Genomic DNA, 27,665 nt, shown 5'->3' on the forward strand with positions numbered 1-27,665 from the left:
CACCTGTGGGGTGGAAAGCATCAAGACTCATTAGGAGACAATTTAGTGCAAATATGTTACTTAAAGGTGCACTATGTAACTTTTCTGGTGGAGGGTTGTCTACATGATGATCTACAAATGGCATTAACCTCATCAACATAGCATTTTTAAAATATTAATTTATCTACTGTACAGTATTTTTATTGTTCAAAATACTTGAAAAACCTGCATTGTAAGCAGGGTCCCCTCTCCACAGATGTGATCTAGTGTTCCTGGGAGATAAATCAGTTAACCACACTATGGGACATTTTATGATATCTTCAGGAAGACATCAGGTGATGGAATCTCAAACCATAAAGTTATATAATTAATTAAATGCCAATATGCCAAAATGTTATAGAGGTTAGTGTAGTTAGTGAACACTTAACCTAGAGCAGGACTTTGAGATTGCGGTAGTGTAGGACTTCAGTACTTTAGAAACAGTATAAACAAACTGCCCATTTGCCAACCCAATTAAAATCCTCTGTCCCTCGTACATTGGCTATAGACAGCAACAGTATAAAACTGAAAACTGAGAATCATAAAAACTGTCTTTTTGCTTTATAGATTGGAACCATGACACTAACATAACATTACTGAAGCCTGGATCAATCAAGTGAGGTATATTGCATAACTAATATACCCACATTAGATAATTAACAATTTATAAGCTGCATTGCGTTATTATCATCATTATATCAAGCTACTCCCTGTTTATATAGCCGCTTAATTATCATTTCCTTATCAGTGAGGTCAGTTCCACCTGTGTAAGATATAAATGATTAACAGCTGAAGAAAATAAACAAAAAATAAAACATGTGTTTTATTAAGGAAAGCCTAATATGAGTTCTTTCCCCTCAGGTTTATGTGATCTATAACAGAATGTGGATGGCCCCTGCTGTTAAAGGGGGTATCAAATATTTGTAAAACATTTCCCTGTTGAGAATTGAGTCATTAGTCAGATTCTGCCTCAAGTATGATTTGTATCAGGTTCATTATTATTACACCAGGTGATATGTGGCGTGTTCAAGTGAGTGAGCTCATTCACTTGACTTGACCTGACTTAATTTGATGTGCTGGTTAAACAAGCAAAAACGATCCCTAAAGATAACAAGGCCATTGTATCATGACAGTCATCTCCCCAATGTATTTGTGCAGCAATCTTACTGTCACATATTTACATAAACATGTTCTGATGATTTACAATTTGAATAAAACAATCCTATTCAGAGATGGATTGCATGTGGATTATGTCAGAAAACTATTAATCTAGTGAGACCAGGAATATTTATGTTGATTTGGTATTCCCATTTAGAAACTATGATGTCATAACAAAATGAATAGTTCTTTGATATGAAACAACAACTATGAGTCACCTCTTTCCTGCGGTCATTGTCCCTCTGTATTAGCCAGCGGATGGAGGCCTGAGGAGACTTGGGGATGCACTCCAGAAAGGTGGTATTATTTTTCACACCATACTGCACCATTTCCGCTGCATTCCTGTAGGCTGAGAGTCCAAAGAGAGAGACAGTCAGAATCAGACGTCATCTGCTGACAAACCACGACAGATGGGCGCTTTATTCTGCCCCGAAATCCCAGCAGCCTCAGTGTGAAATGTTGACACAAAGGCTTGGGCAAACACCTGTGCGGAATATGAAATTGCCTTGTTTTTACAGCCAGACAAACAACTCACAACGCATTGCACCAACCTGTTTTCTATTGAAGTCACCGTCTTGTTTTTGTTGTTGCTAAATAGCTTATCACTCAGTTGTGTGTGTGACAGAGAAGTGGTTAATTAGTGGTAATGGCCATATGCCTCACTCCCCAAAGTCTGTGTTCATTTACAGATGTAAAGCGTTCAGGGAAATGGGGGACTCTGGGGAATAAATCCTCTCGTCTCATTATGATTCCTATTGACGGTCCATTGGGCAAACTCCAGGAAGCTAGCCTAAGGTATTCATGCAAAACAGACAGTAATCTACATATTATTAACAAAATTTCCCCCCAAATTTAATTTAATTTAATATTTGATCAAAACTACATATTCAGTAGTGTATTTTATTGCAATTATTATTTGATTCATTCGTAGATTCATTACAATTATTCTTCATTTTTAACACAGGGTATTCCATTTTGGGTTACCACATCGAACCATCTCTGTCTTTGTTTTGAATGATTCATATTCATATCCCAGTTTACCCAGGATTTGGACCAGCACAGTGTTTTGGCTACAATGCATGGCTTGAGAATACTCATGGCTGATATAAATAATATAATAATAATATATTATATAAATATAGCCAATAATAAAAACATTTCTAAAAAATATGGTCCAAATGGTGGTCCATGTACCTTTCAGATTAAATCCTCTGCACTGGGTTAAGTGGGTTCCCATGAATAATATCTTGCCTCCTGCTTCTCCTAAAAAATAAACAGCACATTAATAATACATAAATACATAAATATTGTGTGGATGAAAAAGAAAATGTATTTATTTTATAAGTAACAACAACTGAGTGGTTGGCTGCTTTTGTGGCTACCTGGCTCACACACTGAGTTTTTGAAACTATTAGTTTTTTGAGCTCAGTTTTAACCAACTAAAAAGTGAAACAAGTGCAGTTCAAAGGATACATGTAAGGGACTGTTGGATTGTGTGAAATGAGCTATTTGTTTTTCCTGTTTTCATGGAGACTGTGCAAGAGGTTAGCTAAGGAGCTAGCTAAGGACTTTTGAGATGCTGCAGGCATTTTTACATCATATGTGGCAGTAAACGTGGCAGAAGACCTTCCAGACGAAACACTTTGAGTGAATGAACCATTTCCTCATCTACAGAAACACCAGAGCAGAGTAAGAATAAGGCCTTTCCTCTTGTGTTCACCTGGCTCTCCCGGACACTGCTGTGATGCTACAGGACATTGAGGAGAGACATCTTTGATCTCCTCAAACTGCCCTGACACAGATCTGCTCACACTACCTGCCCAGTCCTCCTGTTAAACTGCACCGAGACCTTTGACTGAGACGCAAACGCAACTGAGATGCAACAATTTGCAGTTGATGTTGCAATTTACAGTTGATAGTTTCTGGAAGACTATGTTTTTGCATAGTCTTTGAAAAAATGTGTGCTGATTGCAACCCCTAGTTTTCATGCGAAAATCTGTTTCACACGCCTTTTGTGGAGGAAACTTTTCTTTAGGACATCTGAACTACACTTGACTGAAGTCTGACTGGCCACATGATGAGACAGGCCCCAAAAGAGGCCCAGATGTTCACTACTGGGGCATCTGTGTTTTGTCATTTTTAACTCCTTTAAGGAGTTGTGGAGGACAATGGCACAGTCTAAAAAGATGCTAGATGGTTAAAAAAACACTTCAGCGAATGCCCAAGAGGTTTAAAACAATACATTTTAAGCTGCATTTGAAGCTTGAATGCTCTGAACATTCTTGTCTTCACCTTCCCCCTATCTCCGCCTACTAAAACATTCTTTTTACTCATATTACATAGGCATTTTTCTACAATAAAAACACATACATGCTTGTTACAGTGAAATGCACATAGGCTATGCTTCTCAGCTGGTTTGAAAAGTCATTGGAACCATTGCTATTGATAAAGTTTAGATAAATATTGCAGTTTATGATTAACAAAATGTGAACGAATGATCTATTCACACTGCATTTAAATAAATACCAGAAAATAATATGTCTTCTTTAAACCCAGCAGTACCTTTTTCCAGTAGGGTAAAATCGTGAGCAACTCAGACCATCCCAGGCACAGTAGGGGTCCCGGGCCAGGCAGCAGTCAGCACAGGCTTCTCCATAAGCCTGACATCTGTGCAGTGAGACCTGAGAGACTCCAAACTCCGAGCTGACGTAAAGCTGTTGCTGCAAAGTAAACAGTTCAAATGTCAGACGCCCTGTTTGTCTTAATAAGTGGAGAGCTGACAGCAAAATGAGCCACAATTACAGCTTATTATTTCTCTTCCTCTGGGACAGGCCCAATTCAGAGGAGATCACCATTTCTGCTTTTACATGCAGCAGGTTAGTTACATATTAAAGGAACAAAACTGCAAAAAATAATGAATAGCCCACTTACCTTTTTAGAGGAAATTCTCAAGTTTGTCACCGGAGCTTGGTTCTGAAAAAAAAAATAATAATAATAATTTTTGAATGTTTTCATATAACATTTGTGTGTGTATGTATTTCCCTGTTGGCAGAACCAAAGTGTCCAGCTATTTTTACAGGTTTGTATAAAATATAACTTTCCTGCCTCAGCTCTCTCCATTTGAGCACATGTGGGAAAGTATACTGTAGGAGATTTTTATACTATAATATACAGCACTTTAAATTACTTTATGAACAAACTGTCCCCTACAAATGAACTCACTCGGCCTTGTCTTGCCTAAAGGTTTTCCAGAGTCCCCAGATACCATCAAAAAGATCCTTGGTAAACCACTGTTTCCTGCTCCACAAAATGAGACCCTCACTGCTCTAGGGTATCTACTCTTAGCTGATCTTATGTGAGACTTAAAAACGGCAACCAGCTTGAATGGTTATTTTTAAAATGGCACTGAAGAGGTGCAGTATTCATTTCCAACAGCTTTTGACCACATGCTCCTTTACGTTTCTTTGAGGCATAAATCAAACTCGCTCCTGTCTGCAAACCTGCTGTGGCCAGAGTACAGTGCAGATCAAAGCAGCACGATGACCTTTAGCAGTGATCACAGCCTCACAACACATCCAGCTCTCTCAAGCAAATAAATGGTACAAAAGTTCAACTCAGGGCAAAGCAACTGTACGGGGCAACTCCTGCCAAATATACTACGTGTGTTTTTCATCATACTGTGAACAGCATCTCTCTCCTGAATGCCATCCTCGTTTGGTCTGCGCTTGGCCTTTACACAGAGGCTAGACTCACTCACTGCTCTTTGATTTGATGTCAGAAAAAGGATGAACCAGGGAGAAAAGTGGAGGAGACCTTAAATACTTCCAGCTCCTCCAGGATCAGGTCTTCTTGAAGGGTCTGGTTTGTGGGTAGGACGATCACCTTCTGGATGGTGCCTTTGTCTGAGGGCAGAGATCACATGTGTTACAAACTGTGAAGTAAATGTGAACCTTTACTGAACATTTACTCATGAAGCAGCACATACACAACTGGTTATAAGACATGTGACCATACAGGTATTGTGATGTGTATTGTGATGTATTGAAAACACTGCATAATAACTACATGGTTTATGAGTTATATAGGGCCCATATTACCTTATTTTCTGAGCTACGTTATAATCTTGTTGCCTCATCAAAAACATACTTAGAGCTGTGTTTTGTTTCTTTCATACATGTTTAACACAGCCTTGGAATTGCCAATCTCAACTGAGCTAAAGGTAAAAGGAGGTGTTAACTTGACATCTACCACTTCATTACATCATAATGTGGAACAGAACATTTTATGCTTTGGAAATGTAGCCAGACTAATAATAAAGGGCTCAACCATGTGTGAGTGAAACAACTTCAGATATGTGTCTTCCTGTCTTTGTGCACCTGTTTTGTCTGCCTCCAATTTACTCCAGCCTTGTTATTGGTTGATGTGTTCTATTTGAAGGCCACACCCATGCTTTGTTCTTAATTAAGCCCTGATGAAGACCAGTTGAGGTCGAAACATGTTGGCTTTGGCCATTCAAATAAAGGCCTTTTAATTATATTTTTCCTCGTGCGATGTGTTAACTTTTTCTACTGTTTTGGAGTGCCTGGAATCCGTTGTGTCTTGAGTCTTGATCCTTTTTTCCAAGAGCACCCTCTATTTGCTCCTACTGATTGGAACACCTGCAGCAAACAGCCACATTTTTGTTCTTTCAACTTCAGATATGTTTTGAGGAGGTAACATTATAAAATGACTTAAAGTTTAAAGAGTTAATTTTGCATAATGTTGGACCTTTGACTAGCCTTAATATACCACAAACACAGTCCTAATTCATAATGAACAAATAGTTTAGTAGTAATTTAGGCTTAGTACCTACTTAAGAGTTAGGGGTATCGATTAAGTAGTTACTAAACCTGAATCTGTCTAAATAAACTATTTGTTCATTATAGCCTAGTGTGTTGGTATGATAACGTGTTACACAGATACATAATATTACACTATTTGTCTCTGGTTCAGTTTTTTTATGCCCCATGAAAACCAAAAACACACCATCTAATTGTGATAATAATATTTCTTGACAGTGAGGAAAGTAATAAGAATAACTAGATTTTAGTTTTTTCCATGAATTACTAGTCACAACTACAAAAAAATGTTGAATTGTGGAAATTGTGAGAATGTAAATCTGCAGTAGTGAGAGAGAGAGAGAGAAAGAAAGAAAGAGAGGACACAGAGAGGGCACAGCCCCAGTGTCATCAATAAGGTCTGTTTATCCCACTTGACCACAAGACAAGCTCCTGGAAGCCCCTGATAACAAGTGTACCTCCTCTCCTCACCTGAATACACAGTCTGGTTGCCTGCATTGTCTCTTCTTTAAACAACAGTGGGCATGGGCTTATAAGAGAAAGAAAGAGAAAGATCTCCCCATAGACTTACAAAGACAGGGTAAGTAATCAAGACTTTAGTGGGGGTAAACAAAATTGTGAATATGCTACATTTTCCTTATAAAATGTGTCAACAAATCCAAAGAATTAAGATTTTAAAATGCTGAATAATAGTCTTTTCTTCATGTAGTTTGTGCTGAAACAGAGCCAAGGAGAATTGTATATGTAGTTCCATCTATTTTTGCTGCACAATAACAATGAATTAAAGCAGAGGTTTATAATTCAATATATTGTGATGGCCCACGATATAATTTTCAGACTTTTGCTAATATTATATCACAATATTTTGGTTAGTGTTGAATCCCTAATTGTTATACTATTTAACTTGACTAAGCTTCTTCATATTTACAGTAAGTACTTTACATTAAGCAGAATGCAGTAGAAAGTAGAAGCTTCTGTAAAAAATGCAGCACTTTCACGTGAGATAAGAGTCATATTAATATCAAGGAAGATAAGTGAGAATACTGCATGACTCATCATTTTTTACAGCCACAACCTGCCAATCATTCACTTGTGGCATTTATGTGACCCATGCCAGTCTAATCTTAAACTCTTTAAAGCCAATATAATAATATTCTGTCTTGAGACCTGTCATGCAGCACAATTTGTATAAAATTTTAATGAAGAAATAAAGTCAGTAGGAAACTTGTACCTGTGCCCAGGAATAACACTTGATAGTTCCCATCTGCAGCAGCGACCTGATCCACCACTACAGCTGTGTATTTATAGTCAGCTCCAGTGCGTACCACGAGGGGGCGCCTTCCCACGGGGTAGATTGAGTTGAACATGACTGGGTGGTTCCTCACAAAGGTCACCACATCATCAGGAAATTCTTTGGTTGTTTGGATGTCAGGCGTGAATGCTCCTCCTGGACACTGGGCAAATCACAAAACATATTTAAACGTGATTAATACCTCAAATGTTTTTACAACTGAAATACTCAACATAACCAAAACTGCAGCTGAATGTAATAAATAAAGTGTTACAGAAAGTGAAATGATTGCAGCATACAATAATAAGATTCACCTAGGGTAAAACTGTATAAGTGCTCCTTGAATATTATGGTAGTTATCAAGTTACCAACTAAATTTCCTATTCATTTTTCTTCAAGACTTTGCAAAAAAAAAAAAAAAAAGTTTGAAAGCTTGCTCGAGATAATCAGCTACCTGATAACTAATGACCACAAGACATATAATGTTTCTGAAACATTATAAGCTGTATTAAAACATTTTGCAGAATCTTGCATTTTAAACAGCCTTTTTGGACCTTAAACAACCACGTTATGGATATTAGTTACCGCATAGCTGCTTAGCCTTTGCAATGTCTTTGAACTGTTAATATTTGAATTTTTCAAAAAGTCTACGGAAAAACTTAATCGACAATTTACTTCTGGAACTGCACTCTTGTATTACCAACTGAGCTATATCATCAAGTAGCTATACTTATGACAAAAGTGTGCTATATTATTTGAAATGCAAACTTAAAACATTCAAATGTTTTGTGGCACTCACAGTTCCAGGTCTGGGATAGGGGATGCGTCCCTGGAAGGCCACCCACTGGAAGTTGGGTCCATCTCTGTGAGCGAACGGCCCATTGAACACAGTGAGGATGTCAGCCATGTTGTACATACACACCGCTGAACCTTTGAACACCGAGCTGCGGAAATAAGATTCAAAGTTTATAGCTGACAGACAAGACAAATGGGAAACCCACCCTGGTCAACCTTTCTGTTTATGAATAAAAATATTTTTGAGGATGTCTGAGTTAAAACATCGTCTTACTCCATGGACTTCCCTTCAGGTAATTTAATGTGGTTTGGCTTTAACACGACATAACAGGAGCTTTGTGGAGAGAGGAACAGAAGCGTATTGTGTCGAGATGGGGAATAACAGTGAGAGTGGAGACCTGGAGGACCTGCCTGTTTGCTTTGGCTGAGTTCTCTGAGTGGGAGAGCTCTGATGCAGGAGTTGTATGATCCAGAGGTTACCAGTGAATCCAGGCCTGTGGACCAGAGGCTTAAGCAGATGAAGTCAATTAGACTTCAGAACTTGGGGATCAAGTGACCGCTCCTTTAAACTTTACAATTCGACACGGCAGCTACTATCAAATACAGACAATCCGGTCACACTGAGGGCTCTTGTATATAACTACACCTGGTGGCATTTCCTATTAATGTTACATAAATCTATAGACAATACATAAAAAATTTGAATTCTGATGTTGCATTTATGAGAAATTAAAGAGATTTGGGTTTGAATGGCAGACATTCAATGACAACAATAATATAAATGTAACATATTACATTTCCATTAACACAATAAGTACTCTATAACTGTTGAATAAACAATCTTGTTAATGCATATAATTAGATGTTGTGGCTATGATGTGGCTATGTTAAAAGAGCCAGTAGTTTATTGTTGCTGCTACCTCTACAGCAGTGTAACCAGTACTTTAGGGACTACTTAACTGCTGCCCTTTCAAAAAAAAAAAAAAAAAACTGAAAAAAATTAAAAAAAAAATTTAAAAAGGAAAAAGAAAAAAAAAGTTATATTAAAGCTGTCTTGGCACGCCATCTATATTCAACAAAAAGCTATACACAGAGTTAGCACCGTCGCATTGAACAGAAAGAATCTCTGGCCCTAACACTCATATGGAAAGCACATTAAAATTGAGGTCATCTGGAAAAGACAGTCAGATGCTGTTGTTGTAATCTGTGTAAACATGTCTTCACCAGAACACAAGACAACCTACTGCAGAAGCATCCTTCCTGATCTGCCTAAACGCTCCAAGGGTAAAAGAATGTTACAGTTGGCTCTTACCTTGTGGATGTGAAGACTCCAAAAACCAGGAGGCCTTTTGGTTGATCCGTCTCCAGCAAAAACACACTTTCTGTAAAGGAAAGACATAATATTTTATATAATAATCACATGCACTGATATCAACCATACACCTGATAGCAAAATGTAATCTCGTACATGAATTTACAGGTGGATGCACAAACTAAATTGGAATAAAGGACCCCAACAATGGAGCAATAGTGCACTATGTAACGTTTCTTGTGCAGGTCCGTCATCTGTTTGTCTTCATGAAGATATATTTTTCTTTACCTAAAATGTTCCACAACATAATATTTAACTTATCTATCTTGCAATTATTCCTTTATATTCTATTGCTCAATAATACCCTGAAAACATGAAACTTTATTGAGAATGGGGTCACCTCTCCACAGCGCTGACCTATAACTTGGCCTGGGAACATCTGCCTGCTTGTCTCCATGGCGTTAGTTAAGTTTTATGCCATATTGCGGAACATTCTGGCTTAAGCAATAACATCTCCATGGAGACAAACCAATGGCAGACCCTACGTCAGAAAAGTCTCATGGTGTGCCATTAAAGTAAACCAGAACAGCAGGATTGTTATTGGCTGAAGTGATAAAGGTCTAACGTTGTAAATCCAGGGCAAATAAATGTCTCGTCACATTCATTGTTTATAAAGAAAACAGTTGCTGGATTCCATTAATACTAGAATAGCATGCTTTCAGGAATAAAAGATTGTATAGCTGCCACACGTTTTCTTAATAATACCACTTGTTTTGAAGCTGACACGTCAACCATGCAATTCAAACAGAAAAGTGCAAAGAGCTAAAGGCCTAAAATAGCATCAGAGTGCAGCTAACCCAGTTCATCAAAGTGAGTCTCGGTACCGTCCTCCTCCAGAACAGAACACACCATCCGTGCTTTGAGGAACGTGGTCCATTTGTTCACCAGACTCCGCTGGCCGCCAATGTCATTCTGCACAAACACGAGAGATGAGTCATGGCAGAACATACTTGGTTTCTATTCTAGGTCTCATTATTCAAGGATTATAGTCAAAGTTTTTAATACATCCATACACACTAAAACGTGTTCTGTTGTGCTATTCTTTGATTCTGTTATTTCAAATAATACTATGTCATATTATTAGGAAATATAGATTAGCTCAGTGGTTGAGTGGCTTGCTAGTATGAAGGATTGTTGGGTCTTTGGGCAAGACACTTCACATATCTTGACTTATGAATGTATGGTAACAGAATGTTGACTCTGAACTACCACCTGAGATAATATTTGGCTTTCAGAGTACCACCAGATTTAAACCCGGATCAGGGCTGAATTAGGGCCAAACATGGTCTCAAATTTGAATAAAACAAATACTCAAACTGCAAAGTACCACCCAAAGACTGTATGAAGAAGTGGACTAAGTGAGTGTGACGCCACCCAAAGCGTTTGGCTCCAGTCAAATGAAGCTCATGATGCTAGTGGTTACAGAAGCAAATTTGAACAGGATATTTAACAGAAAAAAACAGGATCATGTAGAGCGGGTTAATATGAACATTTTATGACTAAAATGACAAGGCTCACTGCAACAGTTACAGAGAGAGGGGCGACAATATTTCACTGTAAGTCAATGTGATCCAGGGTCAAAAGGAGCCGGAAGAGCCTGCATGCGAAATTCATATATGGAATGCAGCGGCAAATGCGTTACCTATGTCCACTTACAGATACAGTCTGTAGTACCACCAAAGGTACCACAGTTTGAGAAACACTGCTTTACTGTTGGTCACACTTATTAGAGGTCCATGGTTGTTCCCCCAAGTTCCCAGGCTACAGACTTACTGGACAGACTCTGGCCACCATGGTGTGGATGTTCTTGGTGTTACCACTGTTGTCTGTGAGCCTCTCTCTGAAGAAGAAATATAACTTTGCATCATTCGGGTCTGTTCCGTCTGGTATCAGGTGTGCATCGATAAAGATTGGCTCTGAAGAAAAGGCAAAAAAAACAACAACACACTTTTTGGTTAGAGTAATCAATCTAAACACTATAAGCTGTTAAACTTGCAGCATATGAGGACTATTTTTTATGTTTACATTTACTCACCACTGAGCCACTTGGAGTTATGTTGGTCTGTCCGCACTGCATTTCTTTTAGTGAGGCTCCTAAAGATGGCAGCATCTGTTCCCATAAAGTCAATGTACATCCCAGAGAACAGCTCCTGGTCTGAACCAAAAACAACAGTTTAATTACATCACCTATGTTCAATCAGCACTGTCAATAGAGTAATTTTAGTATTTTTCTGTTACTTATATTTTGTTTTGAACTGAGCAAGACCCACCAGCATAAAGCACTTACGTGTTTATAGCTATACTCAGTACAAATAGGAGTAATTGAAGCTGACTGTAGTACTTAAGCATTCAGAAGACAAATGTACAGACAATCACAAACAGTCCAAGCTTCTTGTACGCCCTGTATTCACTGGATGACTTTAGTAATTCCTTTAGTCTTACTTCATTGTTCTCAGGCCCCGTTCCTGTGTTTATGTGCGCAGTGTTGTGAGAGCAGTTTCTGAAGCGTGCGTTAGACAGGGCCATAAGGACACTCTGCTGACAGCACACAGACTATCAACACTGCACATGTCCACACGTCTGACACTTCACATAGCAACACACCCACACCACATCCAAACAATAGTTATGTCCAAAGTGTAGCCCATGCCATTTGTGCCATATGTGTAAACAGTATACAGCCCTAGTCTCCAAGCATAAAAGTTTTAATAATAATTAAAGACAGACTGATATATCAGTTGGCCAATATATTGGGCTGATATTTGGTATTTTTAGCATATCAGCTATCTGCCTTAAATCTCCAGCATAAGCCAAACTGCTCCCGAAAAATACACACAAGGCTTTGACTTTAATATGAAAAAGACAGCTGCACAAAATGTGACTATACTGCTCTCTTATAGGTTTATGTTAAAAAAGGGCATGATGGGGGTTGTAGTATATTTAAATGACATAATTTGGGGGAAATAATCAAAATCGTCCCAACATATCGGCCATCGGTTTCACTGGATTCTAAAAGCTCAATATCGGCATGGGCTATGAAAAAAACAAAAAACAAAACACATATAGGTCCATCTCTAGAAGTAATAACAATAAATGCATTTCTCTGATGTGTTGCTCTATGTGTAATTCATTGACTCTTTTTGGTTGGTTGTGAAGACTTCTTTAAAGTTGTTCTGGGGATGATGATAAAACCTTGGCTGCCTGTTTGCTCCACAGCCTCTCCAAACACCAGTCAGTCTCTATAATAATGTACCTCACGAGCATATATCAGAATAATACTTTTCTTGCAGAAGAAACAGGACTGCCAAACTTTGTGTGGATGGGTGAATGCTCTAACTACCTCTACTAGTTTGAGTGTAGTAACTTGCATTTATAATTAGTGAAGAAAAATTACTTGATACTCCAAAGTTCCTGGCCAGTTGACATAGTACACAGATATGATTGATCATAAGTTATGGGACCTTTGCTCTACAGACTCATTGCTGAATCATTGCCTCTGCACTTGTCATTCCTCCCGCCTTACGTCATACGTCATAGCTTCTCACACTGACTCTCCTCTGGGCAAGCTTCCCCTCACACTGGCTCTCCTCTGGATATGTTGGCAGAGCTGCTGCTGACCGGCTCTCCTCAGGTGTCAGAAAGTGGAGCTGAAGGTGCAATGTGTCTCCCCCAGCCCTGTCAACAGCAACCCTATACCTCTGCACCAATCACACATCAAAGAAATCAGAGAAAGTGACACTGCAGCCAATCCAGAGGGAGACATTAAGTGTGTTTGATGTCCACAACTGCCACTTTTAGCTTAAGTATCAGCCAGGCTATATTTGGAAAAATTTACAAACAAATACCAATTGAATCTAATATATCTCCTCATGTTCTAAGGCTGAATATGGTTTAATTTGAAAGTGGAGTAAAGACACAAAAATAGCGTGAAAGTGTAGGCGAGTATAGAAACTAGAGCTTAAAGACAGTTGCAGTGACCAAGACACACATTTCAGGGAGTGACAAGGATGTGTAAAGGGAAGAATATATTAGTTAGTTGATGTTGATGCGTTTGAGAAATGTTTTAAAATTTAGATATATAAGGTGGGGGAGTTACTTGATTCATGGTTTCAGGCAAATGATCCTTCCCCTTTAAAGAGATACTATATTTTTTATCTGCATTCTGTAAGTGTTGTAACAACGGAGGACTGCCTGCTGCTTTAGCTTGAAACGCATAGGGGATGATATTAATACCAGTCCTGATGTAGACTAGAGCATGCACATAATCAATCTGACTAGATAACCTGCCAAACTTTAGTCAATTTAGTAGGAATTCTCTATGTTGAACACTGTTTCAATTACTGTGATTTTTATGGAGTTTAACACTCATATATCAGGAAGCATGTGTCACAAAACACCTACTGAGCATGACGGAAACTGTGTTGACTTGAGGGTTGAAGGAGCACCTCCCTTTTCCAGATTCACTCTTGGAGTCGATGTGAAATACTTGTTCCTGTCACAGAGAGGAGAAGAGGTTGTATTGTGCAGACAGTTTTATAAGATAGGTTTCTCTGTTCTACTATAAAACTGCTTTTAGGAGAGAACCAAATGTCCCTTAAGGTAGAACTGTTCAGATTTTCCAAGTCGTATTTTTGGGGGTTTTAGATAGAGAAGTCAAGACCCTCTTTACATGTCCTTATGGAACAGTAAAGAGAACATTCCATTACAGAGAAATGAAGTTTTCTACAAAAACAGCTTGGTGACCATCCCTGTATTGGAAGTGCAGATATTGCCAAGTAGCTTTCTGTCTTTAGGAAGCTTTGGGCTGGACTGCATTGGAAATGGTACAAAAGCTTTTCTGTCCTGATATATTTGGTCGGCCTGCTGATGGTTTGAGCTCCATAAATTTTCATGTCATTGACGTCAGCTGGGACAGATTTTTAAGGAAAACGTGTGTGAAATATGTCTGTTTAAGTGGTTCTGGAGGTGGTCTGACAGCGACTGTATGAAATGACACTAACCACGTACTGACTTCTGTAGGAAGTGTTTCTTCATTGTTCAATACAGAAAACATTAAAATGAGAGGATTAAAGACAAATTAAAGACAAACTTAAAGGTTGAACTAAGAATTACAGGTATTTTTGGTGCACACCATTACAACAAAACCAGGTAAGGCAATTAACATTGTCATCCAATGTGTCCTATTCAGTTTACAGATGTCTTTCTTATGGTATTTTTGAGTGAACAGATGTGTTCTGTTATGTGTGTTGCTGTGTAATGCAGTAACACTGGAGCAATAAGAAATTTTATGGTTGATCTGATACAAAAATAAATGACTGTAAAAAAGGCACTCCAGTTTATGTAAAGAGTTAATTGTGGCTTTGTATGGCTTAGAATTTATAACCTTGAATGTTTTCACTTCTGTTGTGCAAATTTAGGGTGTATATTCCCACATGGTTTGATCCTGATCTGTGCCCAGTTTAGTTCTGATGTAGACTTGGTTTGGTCCTGATCTAGTTCTGGTCTAGTTCTTACCTGGCCAGCCAGAACCACAAGCTTTGACAAAAGAACATAAAGGACTGAGTAACAGTGAGGATTTTTACAGAATCAACAATCGAAGCAAATGGTTATTTATCTCAGGTAAAAAAAGTTATAGATTTTGTTCTGAATGTTACAAGAATTTTGAGAGGAGATGTCTTCTGCATTTGAAGAAAATGCAACAAATTAGCAGCTGTAACTGGACCTTCTCAAGTTTGGATGAAGGATTTTCACTCTGCCTTGTCTGCTTCCAATCCCTTCTGGGCTCAAACTGATTGTAGAAAGGACTAGCTGGTCAGGCAAGTCTAGTTCAGTCTAGTCTAGGTTTGGTTTAACCCTAATTTAATGATATGTGTGAAACTGTAGGGTCCACCCACCTCTGGTCTGCGGCCCCTGTTGATGTAGACACAGACTGGACTGTAGGCTCCACTTCCACACATGAACATATGAGTGCGATTATACGGCTGCACCACGCGGATGAAGTTCCCACAGCCATGCTGCAAAACACATAAGAGACACATACGCAAAAGGTCAGGATCACTATAAAAAGGGTCAATATTAAACCTTGCAGCATATGAGCTCCAGTAAAGTTTGAGTGACTAAGATATTAATACGTCCTTTTTAACCACATCACATGGAAACAATAAAACTCAAAATTGCATATCGCACTAGCAGAATTGTGACAAATGTGACTTTTTCTATGTTACATGATACAGTTTACAGTCTGTGGGTCTGGTTTCTGTCTGTCGCTGCTCCTCTCCCACACCTACAGCAGATGGAGATGGACCTTGAGTCTAATTAGGCCTGATCACACACACGAACCAGAGCCTAGGCAGGAGAAAATGTGGAGGAGAAGAACACAGAGACACAGAGTATCAGGGGAGCTGTTGGGAACATGGCCATGAACGGCAGCTGCTGTGGCCCTGCACCACTCTGCTGTGAACAAACTCAAGTGTGTCTCACCACATTTCGGATACAGAAAATCTACTTGTCTCTTTAATTAATATATTTTAGTTTTTCAGACATACCTTTAAAACTAGAACAACAGCATATCTCTTTGGTAGCTTTGGTCTTGTAGTCATAATTCAATTATTCAAGTAAATGTTTCATACTAAGTATTAAATTAACAACTTACTAAATAGAATATTCTACCTGCCCTTACTCTGAAAGTAAACCACTTACAATGACAAATAAGGAAATGGACAATACAAGTGATGTCTATGGAAACTATAGGAGAATAAAAAAGAAAAATAATTCATTTAATCTAAATGGACTTTGGGAACAGTTTACATGAAATGTATCAATCATGAATCATATGCCCAGAATGACAGCTGAGGGTGTAGCCTACTCGACACAGCCATGGCTCATCCAAACACTGTATCAGTTTATATCAGCAGCCAGTGACTCAGAACACATTCATGAATGGAAAGACCTTCTCCTCTCTGCAGCACTGAGCAGGAGAAACAGCCGGCCTTGTTGGACAGAGACATAAGAATAAAAATAGTTTGAGTTCCTGGCCTTACCACGCAGATGGCATTATTAAATACATGAATTAGTGTAATAAATGTGATAAGTTGTTTAATGTTTATATCTTGTATGTATAATCTGTTTTTGATAATAATGCATGATCCAAACCAAGGAATCAACAGAAAACAAGTCTTTGTTATGCAATTTCATGGTGTAGTTAGTAAATAATTTCACCCCATATTTTTGTGTACTGTTGACTGGATCCTGCTCTGACCCGGAGAACCTGAACATGTGTTTGGATCTGTCCCAGAGCACAGATGGTCCAGAGTCCCAGAAGACTGCAGTGACTCCGGCTGGGGGTATATCTGAGCAGCTGACTAAACCAGAATACTTACTACATGGTCCTGGTGGAAAAAGATTACCAAACCTGTTTAGATTGTGCACAGTTTTTTAGATTTAAGATTTATTGATCCTGAAGGAAATTCAATGTTCAGCAGCAGAAACAAACGCACATAGCAACATATTATACTATACTAGTTCAAAGGATGTTTGTGACAAGGGTTGAAATAGGCATTACACACCTTAGCAGTATTTGCACCATTAAGGTAACGGTTTTTGATAACAAAAGAGATTTACATGATTCAACCAGTGTATATTTTGAAGAGTTGGAGGCACAGGTATTTTCATAAGAGGTACACCTAGTACTACAAATTCCATGTAAGGTTAAATGTTTTCATGTGATAACTCCACTTAGTTTAATTTACAAAAAATGTAATTTGTTTATAATGATATTATATGTTCTTACTTACCGTGGGGTCCTTTCCTGCCATTTGGCATTCTTCTATTTTACTGTTTGACGCAGGCCAAAACACCTGGTAAGAAAACAGGCAGAGTGTGACAGTGCCATGGAAAGATCTGAATCACATTTATTTGTGGAGGGCAGACATGGTGGAACAAAGCAGACGTGTGTGAGCCTGGTGGCAGCATGTGTGGAAAATGTGTGCTTTTAAAGCAGGCAGAGGTGCCCAGAGGTGCAGCTCAATGAATACATCAAGCGTTTTGGTTGGTTCAAAGTGGATGCAGAGCAGCATTCCCTAGTGGACTCTAAATGCTCCCCCATCTGTTTATGCACTTCATCCTGTCAATTACACCAGCTATAACTCCTTCCCTGCATGAACAATCAGTGAACACCCGCTCCAGCATTTTTAAAACTCTCCAGGATTACCCCAAAGTGTCCTGATCATCACTAATGCACTGTCATTTGCATAACATTGTGCACAAAAAAACAAAATTGTAGCACTTTGTGAGCTGGCTTTAATGTTCTCTTGGAGTAAAGTGCATAGTGAAACATAACACATGTTTACAGTAATCAGAGTGCTAACCTTAAGCGTGCCACTGGTGATGTTATTAATGTCCATAGACAGAACATGGTCTTTGCAGCCCACATACATGCGGTCCTGGTCCTCGTCCATGTGCAGAATCCTGTAGTCCATGGCCTTGTCTGAAACACTGTAGTGTTCAAAGGAGTCTGACATCTGGAGGTCTGACAGGTGCACAAAGGAAGAATGAACAATCAATCCGTTAGCTCAGAAAATACAGTCAAATCAAGTAACACAAAAGGAATCTGCAATAAAAACCTAACTGCACAAAAAAAAGTTCAACACCAAGCTTCACTTAGTTACTCTTGTTTAGGAACAACAACAACAACAACATTAAAAGACCTCGTAAATATTTTCCAAATGTTAACGTGAAAGTTGGAAATATTGTGCACAGATTGATTAAAAGACATCTAAATGATTGCCCCAGAGTAGAGGAAAATCCATTCATCAACGAGCTTCTCAGCTTGAGGAGAAGACGCTCTACTCCAAGATCAGCAATAAATCTTTATCTCTCCACGTACCTTGTGTCATCGTGTTTCACTAGTCTTAGCTACATTTTGACTGCTATGACCAAAGTGACCCAATAACGCAATACCTTTCTACAGCAGCAGGTGGCGCTAATGGCCCAACTCGACAGAATGGACTTCAGTAAATAAACGTGTCAAAAATGCATGCATTTGACTTAAGTTAATCGTAAAATTGGTTATGGTCCTGAATGCGATATGAGCACATGGCATCACAAATGGTCTTAGTGGATTATTACAGTTTTTGACCAACGGAGGCTGAGACATGTGGCAAAAATGAAGGTAAGATGACTACAGCGCACAATCCTCACAGAGCAGTTTGGTTTTAAGAGTTAAACGCGCGTGAATTATTTGATGAATGGAGCTTGGGGCCAATCAGAGACTGAAGACGCACGAATCTTTCCCAAACTCCTCCGAACTCCTCCGCGCACCTCTGGGGTATGGCGTTATTCACACTAAATACACATCAGCTCTCTCCTTGCCTCGACTGACCCATACATAAATACCGTTACCATATACGGTTAATATTCCTTGTTCAAATGTTTTATGGAAACCAATTTGTCAGGAGGTTATATGGTAACTTGGCCACTGTGTTAAGAAACATTGTCTAAAAATTCCAATAAAAGCACGGACACAATTCAGAAGTACCCAGATGGTAAACATCAAGATATTTTGAGAGCATTTACTCCAGAGAAAGAAAAGCCTCATCCATATACCATCAAAGGCCTCTCTGGTCCCAGGCAAACTCATGCATATTTATCACTTTTCCAATCTAAGCTAAGAGCAGGGGGCGGACCACAATGCTGTTTCTCCATTGACCCTCTTGTGTTCAGCTTCTAATCAACAAACAGGTCCCTCAGTTGTGCGTTAGTGCTTCAGGCTAAAGTCACATTTTCATTATTGTCAGACATACGCTTTGAGACTGGCCTCTTTTATCTTAAAGGGAAGTGGCTTTTCTGTGCCACTCTTGGCGCTGATCACAGGCTGTTGTATGGGGCATCTGTGGGATAAGCCCTAAGTGTTTAACTTTAAATAAAGCCAAGTTAACCACTTCAGAAACAAGGTACATTCCCACGAATATTTGCTTCTTATTAGACATGTCTATTGTACTGACCAGTCTGTCATCTTAATAATTGCAACTAATGAAAAACAGACAAACTGCCTTCATACTGAGCTGAAATGAGGTTAAAAATCTAACCACCAAATCTTGCAAATCTCTACAAAGATTACATCTTTCTGCTTCAAAAGCACTGGGATTAGACTATATCTCCATACATAGTGCACTATGTACAATTAAAAGACCCATATTACGCCATATTATTCAATTTTCTAATGTTTAATTACAATGTTGTTTCCTCATCAAAAGCATACCTGGATTTGTGTTTTATTTCATTCGCACATGTTTAACACACCCTGCGTCCCTGCATATTATGACTGCATATTATCACAATGTGTTCCACCTTGTGATATGATATTGTAATACAGTGGTTCACTGTGTTTTAAACTCCATACACTATCACTAGAATCAACTGGATGATTTCATCCCTGGAAATGCCCATTTCTACTGAACTAAAGGTAAAAGGAAGCTGTTAATCACATCACAAGGTGAAACTGGGCATTTTCAGCTTTGGAGATATAGACAAACTAATAAATAAAGATTATTAAAATATGTATACATTAAACAAAACAGTATTTGATGAAGTAACAACATAGCATGGCTTAAAGATCACAAGAGTCAATTTTGCCTAATATAGGGCATTTAAATAAAGTATTATTATTTGCAGATTGTTGTAACTAGATTTCACCAACTGTTATCGTTGAATAATGAGTTGAACTTTAATAAAGTAAAAGCCATTAAAGTAGCTTTAATTTAAATAAATAATTTCACTTGTAAAATATCCACTGTAAACCTTTGAACCTCACACTTCACCAAATTTAGGTTTTGAGCTTTGAGTCAGTACACTCTTTAATGAATCTCTCTTTCTCTCTCTCAACAGAACAAAGCTGTGGTGGTGGACATCGATGTCAATATCAGGAGAAAGGAACATGAGAAACTAGAGAAATACCAGGGGCTCAAGGAAGAGCTGGGGAAGGCCTGAAAGGTGGAGGCATCAGTGGTGCCTGTGGTGATCGGAGCACTTTGGGCTGTAACCCCCATACTGGAGAGCAGATACCAGGAAAAACAACAGACATCTCAGTCCAGAAAAGTGCTGTACTAGAAACAGCAAAGATACTGTGCAGAACTCTGAAGCTCCCAGGCCTCTGGTAGATGACCCAAGGTGGACGAGGGTGAGAGAGACCTACCACCGTGGAAGGTGAGGAACACATTTTTTAAATATACGTATATACATATATATGTATCTTAAGTCACCCTTGTTATAAACAGTCCTGTCGATTACATCATGCAGTTTCTTTAGGCTCTTTTAACTACAACATTATTTTGACCCCTGTTTTGTTTTCTGGGATGAAATGATAGACTTCTCTCTTGTGAGAGAGGAAGTCCCACTTGGTCTGCTGCTGTGCTGGGACACTGCAGGGGCGTTCACATACTTAAACCTTCTGTAGTTCAAATAATCCAAGCTCAGTGTCTGCTCTCCTCTCCTCAGCCTCACACAAACACATGAGTCATGGGTCGTACAGTCCCAACATTCATACTGCCAGATGGTGCACCTGCTCCTTCTGGGAGAGGGAGAGGCAGGCCTGCACAATCAGAGCAGGTCATTTAATATAACCACTGGGCCTATCTATATACGCAAGCAGTGACCTCCAACGCCTCACCTTTTGATGCAAGACATGCCAATAAAATATATGCTACCTCTGCTAATTCCCCTAGTGTCATCACCTTTGCTCTTAACCTTTTGAAAATGCTTGCAGTTTTCATTTTGACCAGAAATCTTAACTTAGTTTTAGTTAAGATTCATTCAAAATGTCATGCTAGTTTAGCTGAATATATCTATATTACATCTACATCAGATCATTATATAGTGTTTTTTTGGACACTCAGAGACATTTTACATAGATTAAGGAAACAGTAGAGGAAGATGGAAGTCGTGGGGTCAATGCTAGTTAAACAGGTGAGTTTTTAGTAGTGATCTGAAGTGTTGCAATGAGTTCCTCATGGATTGTGGAAGTCAATAGAAAGTTTGATAAACTGTGGAGATGTGTTTCTTGAAAGTTTGTTTATGGAGTGGTTTGGGACTACAAAAATATCAGTACTTTTAATTTATGAAAATGTCAAATTTTATTCATAGTTTTAGTCAAGAAAACTGTATGTACTTTTAGTTTTAGTCATTATGATTATTTTTTATTTCCTTTTATTTCTATGATGCTGACAAAAAGTACGACAAAAATATTTTAATAAATGAATGAATAACATCATCAAATAACATAACATAACATAACAGAAAACATCATCAAATGCAACAGATGTATTCCCATAAACAGTTACGATATCTTGCGCCAGTTTCATAAATCATTCTCGTTCATATTTGCGCCAGTTTCATTCTTCATTCCTCATTGTTGAACTCATTCTATAGCTCCTCAGAGAATAACAGTCAAAACTGTTTGTGGACCTTGTAATTTAGACCTATGTCATTCTGCTGTGCGTGATGTTTTTCACACTTAGTGATCCTCGCTTTTCACTACTGACAAACTAGAAACAATTACGTTCTCGAACATCTCCAAGTGCTTTAACCACTCCAGTGTGTGTGAACAGTTGGTGGTTGACCTGCTCCTCAGGTCTTCTCAGCAGTCTCCTGGGTTTGACCTTGAGCTGTGACCCATGGAGCTTTTGTGGTTTGGCTGCAGTTCAGTGCTGATTGGATCTGAGATAGTCAATGCAGGAGATGGGAAACGAAGAGCTGACACTGGCTTTATTCTGGATGTGCTTTGTTTAGTGTGCTGTGCTAAAGCAGATAAGCTTCTGAATGCCAAAGAGGTCACAAGTAAGTGGAAGTACAGCTGGAAATTCCAGACTCTGGGTACCATCTTGGTGGACTTGCACTATGTTCTGAATGTTAAATGCAGTTACAAGCTCCATGTCTAAGGGGTAACTGCTAACAAATATCTGGATCACCATGTTACCTTTTATTGTTTGGAAAGTGCTTTATTAGCTGAAAACATTGTATTAACATCTTTTATAAGTTTCACTTTTGTTTTTGATGCTCTGAGCCCCCCTGCCTTTGCTCTCCACACTGAGTCCCTTCAGAGCTCTATCACAACAGAATCAGCATGCACCCCGCTAATGAAACTACTGCACATATTTTAAATGGGGGAACAACATTATAACATGGTAGAAAGCTAAAAAAATATACATTTTGCATAATCACCACTCTCTGTGTTGAAGAAAACGTATTACACCTTTTCCTGGTATTTAGTATGAAACTATGACATACTCACCTACATGCATCATTATTATATGCTGCATTTAACCAAACTCGATTTTCATTTATGTGTTTTTAAGTGTCAAGAAATGTATTTGTGACATTAGGATTATTAAAACATGCACAAATCAATTAAAATATCAAATGTCAGTCTGGTGGGACCTGGACAATGTGAAGTTAGATGCAGCACTGACAGCCAAGCATTGATCTTGCAGTCGGTTTGTAAAGAGCAATTTATGATTCAACAACATAACATTCACATGCAAGTCTTTGGAGAGTGAGATAAATTTAGGGAGAGCCATGGTGATGATTTGAAGCTCTACTAAGCTTAATTGTACGTTAACCACTCTGCCACATAAGTATAAATAGCATCCTCTTTTACTTGACTGTGGTGAAAGTGGAATGGTCCCATAAAAAAACTGTTATTGTGACTTACTTGTGTACAACAACAATTAAAAAGTGTCAAAAATAGGGCAACATTTTTGGTAGTGTGAAAAGTATGTGTCTGTCTCTGGATGTTTCTCTGTTGTTTTGTTTTCTCATGACATTTCTAAAAACAAGCCTAAATTGCTACAAAATTGCCTTTTTTAACTTTATAGTGCTGAGGAGTAAACAGTATACCATGGCTGTATTCCACCCAGTTCTTATAGACAGTTCAACAGTATCTGGTCTATAACCAGACTGTTGACATTCAATGGACTGAAAGTGCAGGGACAGCATGGTTTAACATTATAATGCAAGGAATGCTGTTTTTAAGATATAAACTCAAAATACATAATACATAATAATACACATGTTTACATATGTTTTTTCAGCAGATCTTAAAATCTGAATGATTTTCTTAGTGTAAATCTGTGAATTCAGGAAACTTACTGAAAAAGTGTCATAATTATGTTCAGTGGTATACTATTAGAGCAGACAGGACAGTGCTTCAATGAAGCTCAGCAGTGACAGCTTGCTGAAGTAAATTTTCCTTTCATTTTTCTCATAGACATTTTTTGGGGGGCTAAGCAACTACATGGTAACTAATATCCATAACGTAGTTGTTTTGAGTCCAAAAAGGCAGTTTAAAATGCAAGATCCTACAAAATGTTTTAATAACTTGACAGTTTATAAAGTTTCAAAAACATATTTTAAATACAATTATAGGTCTTGTGGTCATTAGTTACCACGTAGCTGATTATCCCTGAGCAAAAAAACAAACAAACAAACAAACAAAAAACTTTTAATGGAATAGACTCATTCTCATAGATATCCTTACCTCTTCATGCCTTAACTTTAGTGACAAAGTAAGCTGCTATATAGTAAAAGCTTTGGTCAGTGACACAAACAAACTTTAGTGATTTGTTATTTTTGACTGAACACTGGCCAAAGGTCCCTGCACCTAATTAACACTTGACAAGCGAACAGTGAGCCAATTACACCCCGGCTTTACAGTCTTAATGCAAATCCACAACATCATCAATTGGCCGCAGAGCTGAAAGAGATGAATAAATTAACTCTATACTAATGGGACTTGTCCTTTACACAAATCACATTGAGGCGCTTGTTCTGCGGTTGTCAGGGGCAGCCAATGGGAACAGCACAATCACCCATCACACTAAATATTGAGGCAAGAGCTTAGCCTGCCTCTCTGCTACCTATCTCCTTAGACAACACTGGCCTCAGACCTTGTGCCAAATATCATTGCTCCTGTCTGTGCAATGTAAAAGCCTTTGTGTGGAGTTCTGGGTGAGTGCACTTTACCAACACTGCGCTGGACCCCTCTCAAATATCAGCCCAATAAAATGCATAATCCTGGAAACGCTCTGGCCCATTTCGAGAGAAAAATGGCTCATGTCCAAACAGGATGGTCACCTTGCACCTCTCAAACCAGAGCTTGTGTACAGTATGCTCAGTGGTATATATTCTATACTATAAATATGGAGAAAGGTAATTTAAGGTGTTAGTCAAGTGCAAAGAGACCACCCAGTGCGAGCCACACTGACAGTCGTCTGATTGTCTATCCAACAGACATAGTGTGCATTCCCAGCCTGACGCAAACTGCTTAAGCAGCACACACAACCAAACACATGCTCTTATGGATGGAACCACGAGATATGCACTGAGGCCATTGTTGGCTCACTGGTGATGTGATATCTACTGCATCTCATTAATTTTTCCATTTATACTGTCTGCAGCCAATTATCTATATTCAGTGTAATGGAAATCATATGTCTGTAGAATTCTCAAGTTCTTAAACAAGACTTGCTCATGTTTGTATGAAACAATTGCTCACAGTGAACCAGCTGACTATAGCTGTTTACTGTAAGAGCAGGCTTTAGAGAGTACTTTAAAGTTCAATTTTGATGTAATATGAAAACTATGTATCAAATTAAAGCAGTCACAAAGTCTAGAAAGGTAAATGTTAACCAGGAAATGTATTAGGCAGTCACATTATTTCCTTCATATAAATCACTTGGATAAATATTATTTTCACTTAGTTTACATTATTTTACAATGGGTTATTCTCGTGAGACACCCAGGGCGACTCACCTGCTGAAGGGCTGCCTTTATCTAATTTTCAAGAGATAACTTGAGATTCAGTGTATAGTTTTAACAAATCCACAATTTGTTAAAATGATTAACTGAATTGATGAAACGATTAAAAGATGAACAACACTGTCAGTGTGTGTTCTTAGCTCAGAACAGTAAAGGAAACATTTTCAAACACTGAATAGGGATGTAATAACAAACGAAATATCATGATATCGTATTGTCAAAAGTCTCAGAAGAATACTGTGGGCCATCACAATATATCGATTTACAAGTTTCGTTGTTTAAATTAATTGTTATGGTGCAGCAACAATTTAAAAAACAGAGATATATACATATACCATACATATAACTACGTATATCATGACGTGATTAAATAACTGTTATTACACACTTTTAAATTTTAATAATCTGAATTATGAAAGAAAAGTAGCATATTCACACTTTTAGCCTCCACAAAATATTGCAGTAAATATCGTATTGAGAGATATGGTTCCATCCCTATCATTGAATGTAAACCTGTTATATGTACATTATATGCGAGTTGTCATCCAGCAAACCCTGTCAGCTTGTGTTTGATTGCACGACTGACCCGCTAAAGGGCTGCCTAACATTCCCTTTAGGGGCTGAAACTGGAGATGACAGCCTGTCACTCACCCGGGGCCCCCTGCCAGCTCGTTTGTGTTCCCTCTGCCCCAATTAGCACCTGGCCTCTGCTTCACATGTCACCAGCAACAGCCCCAGCCAATTACACAGGCCCTGAATGTAGAGACAGCCCTGACCCATCACCTGTGTGCTACAAGAGTCGGCAGATAACTCCAGCAGGGCCTAAATCTCTGGCTTTACTGTCACTGGGGCTCCATACAGACTTAGAGGTGCTGCAGAGCCCACAGGGAGATATGAGTCAGACCTTGAACTTGATGTGTTTACTAGACACTCGGGAATGGCTTCAGGAAAACTGTGTTAAAACTTCAACCTGCCAGGATCAAGTGCAGGTTAAAGGGCCCTGCTGTGCTGTAAGGTGTTTTATAAGTGTCAGAAAGGTGACGAGGTGATTTTGCTTTTGAAGATTTTTTTCTATAATTATATTTCAATTTAAACAGTAAGAGATATTTAAACTTTAAATGACACGTTACTTTCTCCAACATCATCACCATTAAAGGTGCATTGTGTAACATTTCTGCTGGGGGGTCACTCAAATGCTTTTCTGCAGGGAGATGTTATTTCTTTGTCTGGAATGTCAGATCAGTGGAGAGGCGATCCCGCTCAGTCAATACAGACACAGCCATAGAAACAAGCAGGTGACGAGTTACATAGTGAACCTTTAATAATGCCTTAGTATGCTGTATAGGAAATATTTGCACTGAGAGAACTCCATAACATCACTTGGTCAGAAGTGCAATCATATGTACATGTAACAGTAAGGTTGATTTTCTATTCAGTAAAGTCACCTTGGCTACAGAGCTGCTCATTGATCTTAGTGAGTTCCTTGATTTGAATGAACATATTTACATTTGGCCTTGAGTATCCTTGAATTGATCTAAGTGTTTGCCAATACATTTTTTGTTCAATAAGTTGCTCTGGAAGAATAACAGAATTAAAACTAAGGTCATTCCCAAAGGACAATGGAGAAATGAGACTGTCATCAAAACACAAGGACAAGCCACTCAAAGCAAAAAACTGTTAAAGGTCCAATATTACAGTTGACTCTTGTAAGCTTTGCCATGTTAGAACATTGTAGGAGAACACAACTGCAGTAATGTTTGTGATGAGGAAATGACATTATAATCAGAAAATAGCGTATATGTGTCCTTTAAGAATTAGTTCAGATATTTATAATTCTTCAAGTTTACAGAGAGAGACATAAAGATGGAAATGGTATATTTTACCCTTGTCTGACGGGGATTTAGCTACTTGACCTGACAGACATGTGCTTTTCTCTGTCAAGAATCTCAATAATCACACACAATCACTGATTTCACCTCACACCATGCATTATGTTCTTTACTGAAGCATGCACTCTAAACCCTTTCCCTTCTTTCTTTAGTTATATGGTTAGGTTTGTTGATAGTTATATTTTTTTCACTATCTGGCCTAATTTGTAGCCTCCATCATCAAGCCTTTACACTTAGATGCTCAGCATAATAACTTTCATTTAAAGTGATGTGTTTTTTCCATGATAATTAAATGTGCTCCTCCCAAAAATGGAAAAATTGGGGCAGCTAGTCATCTAACCTTGTACAATTCACAGAGCCAAGGATAGAAAGAAAACCACATGGCACTGGGGGTGACTCAGCGTAAAAAGGTTACCGCTAAAATGCAATCAAGTGAAGGAATGCACAGCATACAGTATGCCCTCAATGGGCCTGCAGCGTCAGACATGGACAGA

General features: G+C 38.5%; 1 protein-coding gene across 1 annotated transcript in view; it reads right to left on the minus strand.

Annotated features, from left to right (window-relative positions):
• The window catches only part of sema3c (sema domain, immunoglobulin domain (Ig), short basic domain, secreted, (semaphorin) 3C), a 34,716-nt gene that overhangs the window by 2,014 nt on the left and 5,037 nt on the right, over positions 1–27,665 (minus strand). Inside the window, 16 exon segments of the mRNA XM_055153487.1 lie at positions 1,395–1,525; positions 2,371–2,395; positions 2,397–2,439; positions 3,739–3,896; positions 4,108–4,149; positions 4,990–5,078; positions 7,246–7,468; positions 8,105–8,249; positions 9,413–9,482; positions 10,270–10,384; positions 11,246–11,388; positions 11,508–11,627; positions 13,874–13,964; positions 15,367–15,486; positions 17,266–17,328; positions 17,839–17,999. Of these exon segments, the coding sequence (XP_055009462.1) occupies positions 1,395–1,525; positions 2,371–2,395; positions 2,397–2,439; positions 3,739–3,896; positions 4,108–4,149; positions 4,990–5,078; positions 7,246–7,468; positions 8,105–8,249; positions 9,413–9,482; positions 10,270–10,384; positions 11,246–11,388; positions 11,508–11,627; positions 13,874–13,964; positions 15,367–15,486; positions 17,266–17,328; positions 17,839–17,999 (1,739 nt within the window).

This window comes from Boleophthalmus pectinirostris, unplaced genomic scaffold (assembly GCF_026225935.1).
Source record: "Boleophthalmus pectinirostris isolate CB_2022bp ecotype Guang Dong unplaced genomic scaffold, ASM2622593v1 HiC_scaffold_18, whole genome shotgun sequence".
Classification (NCBI taxonomy): Eukaryota; Metazoa; Chordata; class Actinopteri; order Gobiiformes; family Gobiidae; genus Boleophthalmus; species Boleophthalmus pectinirostris.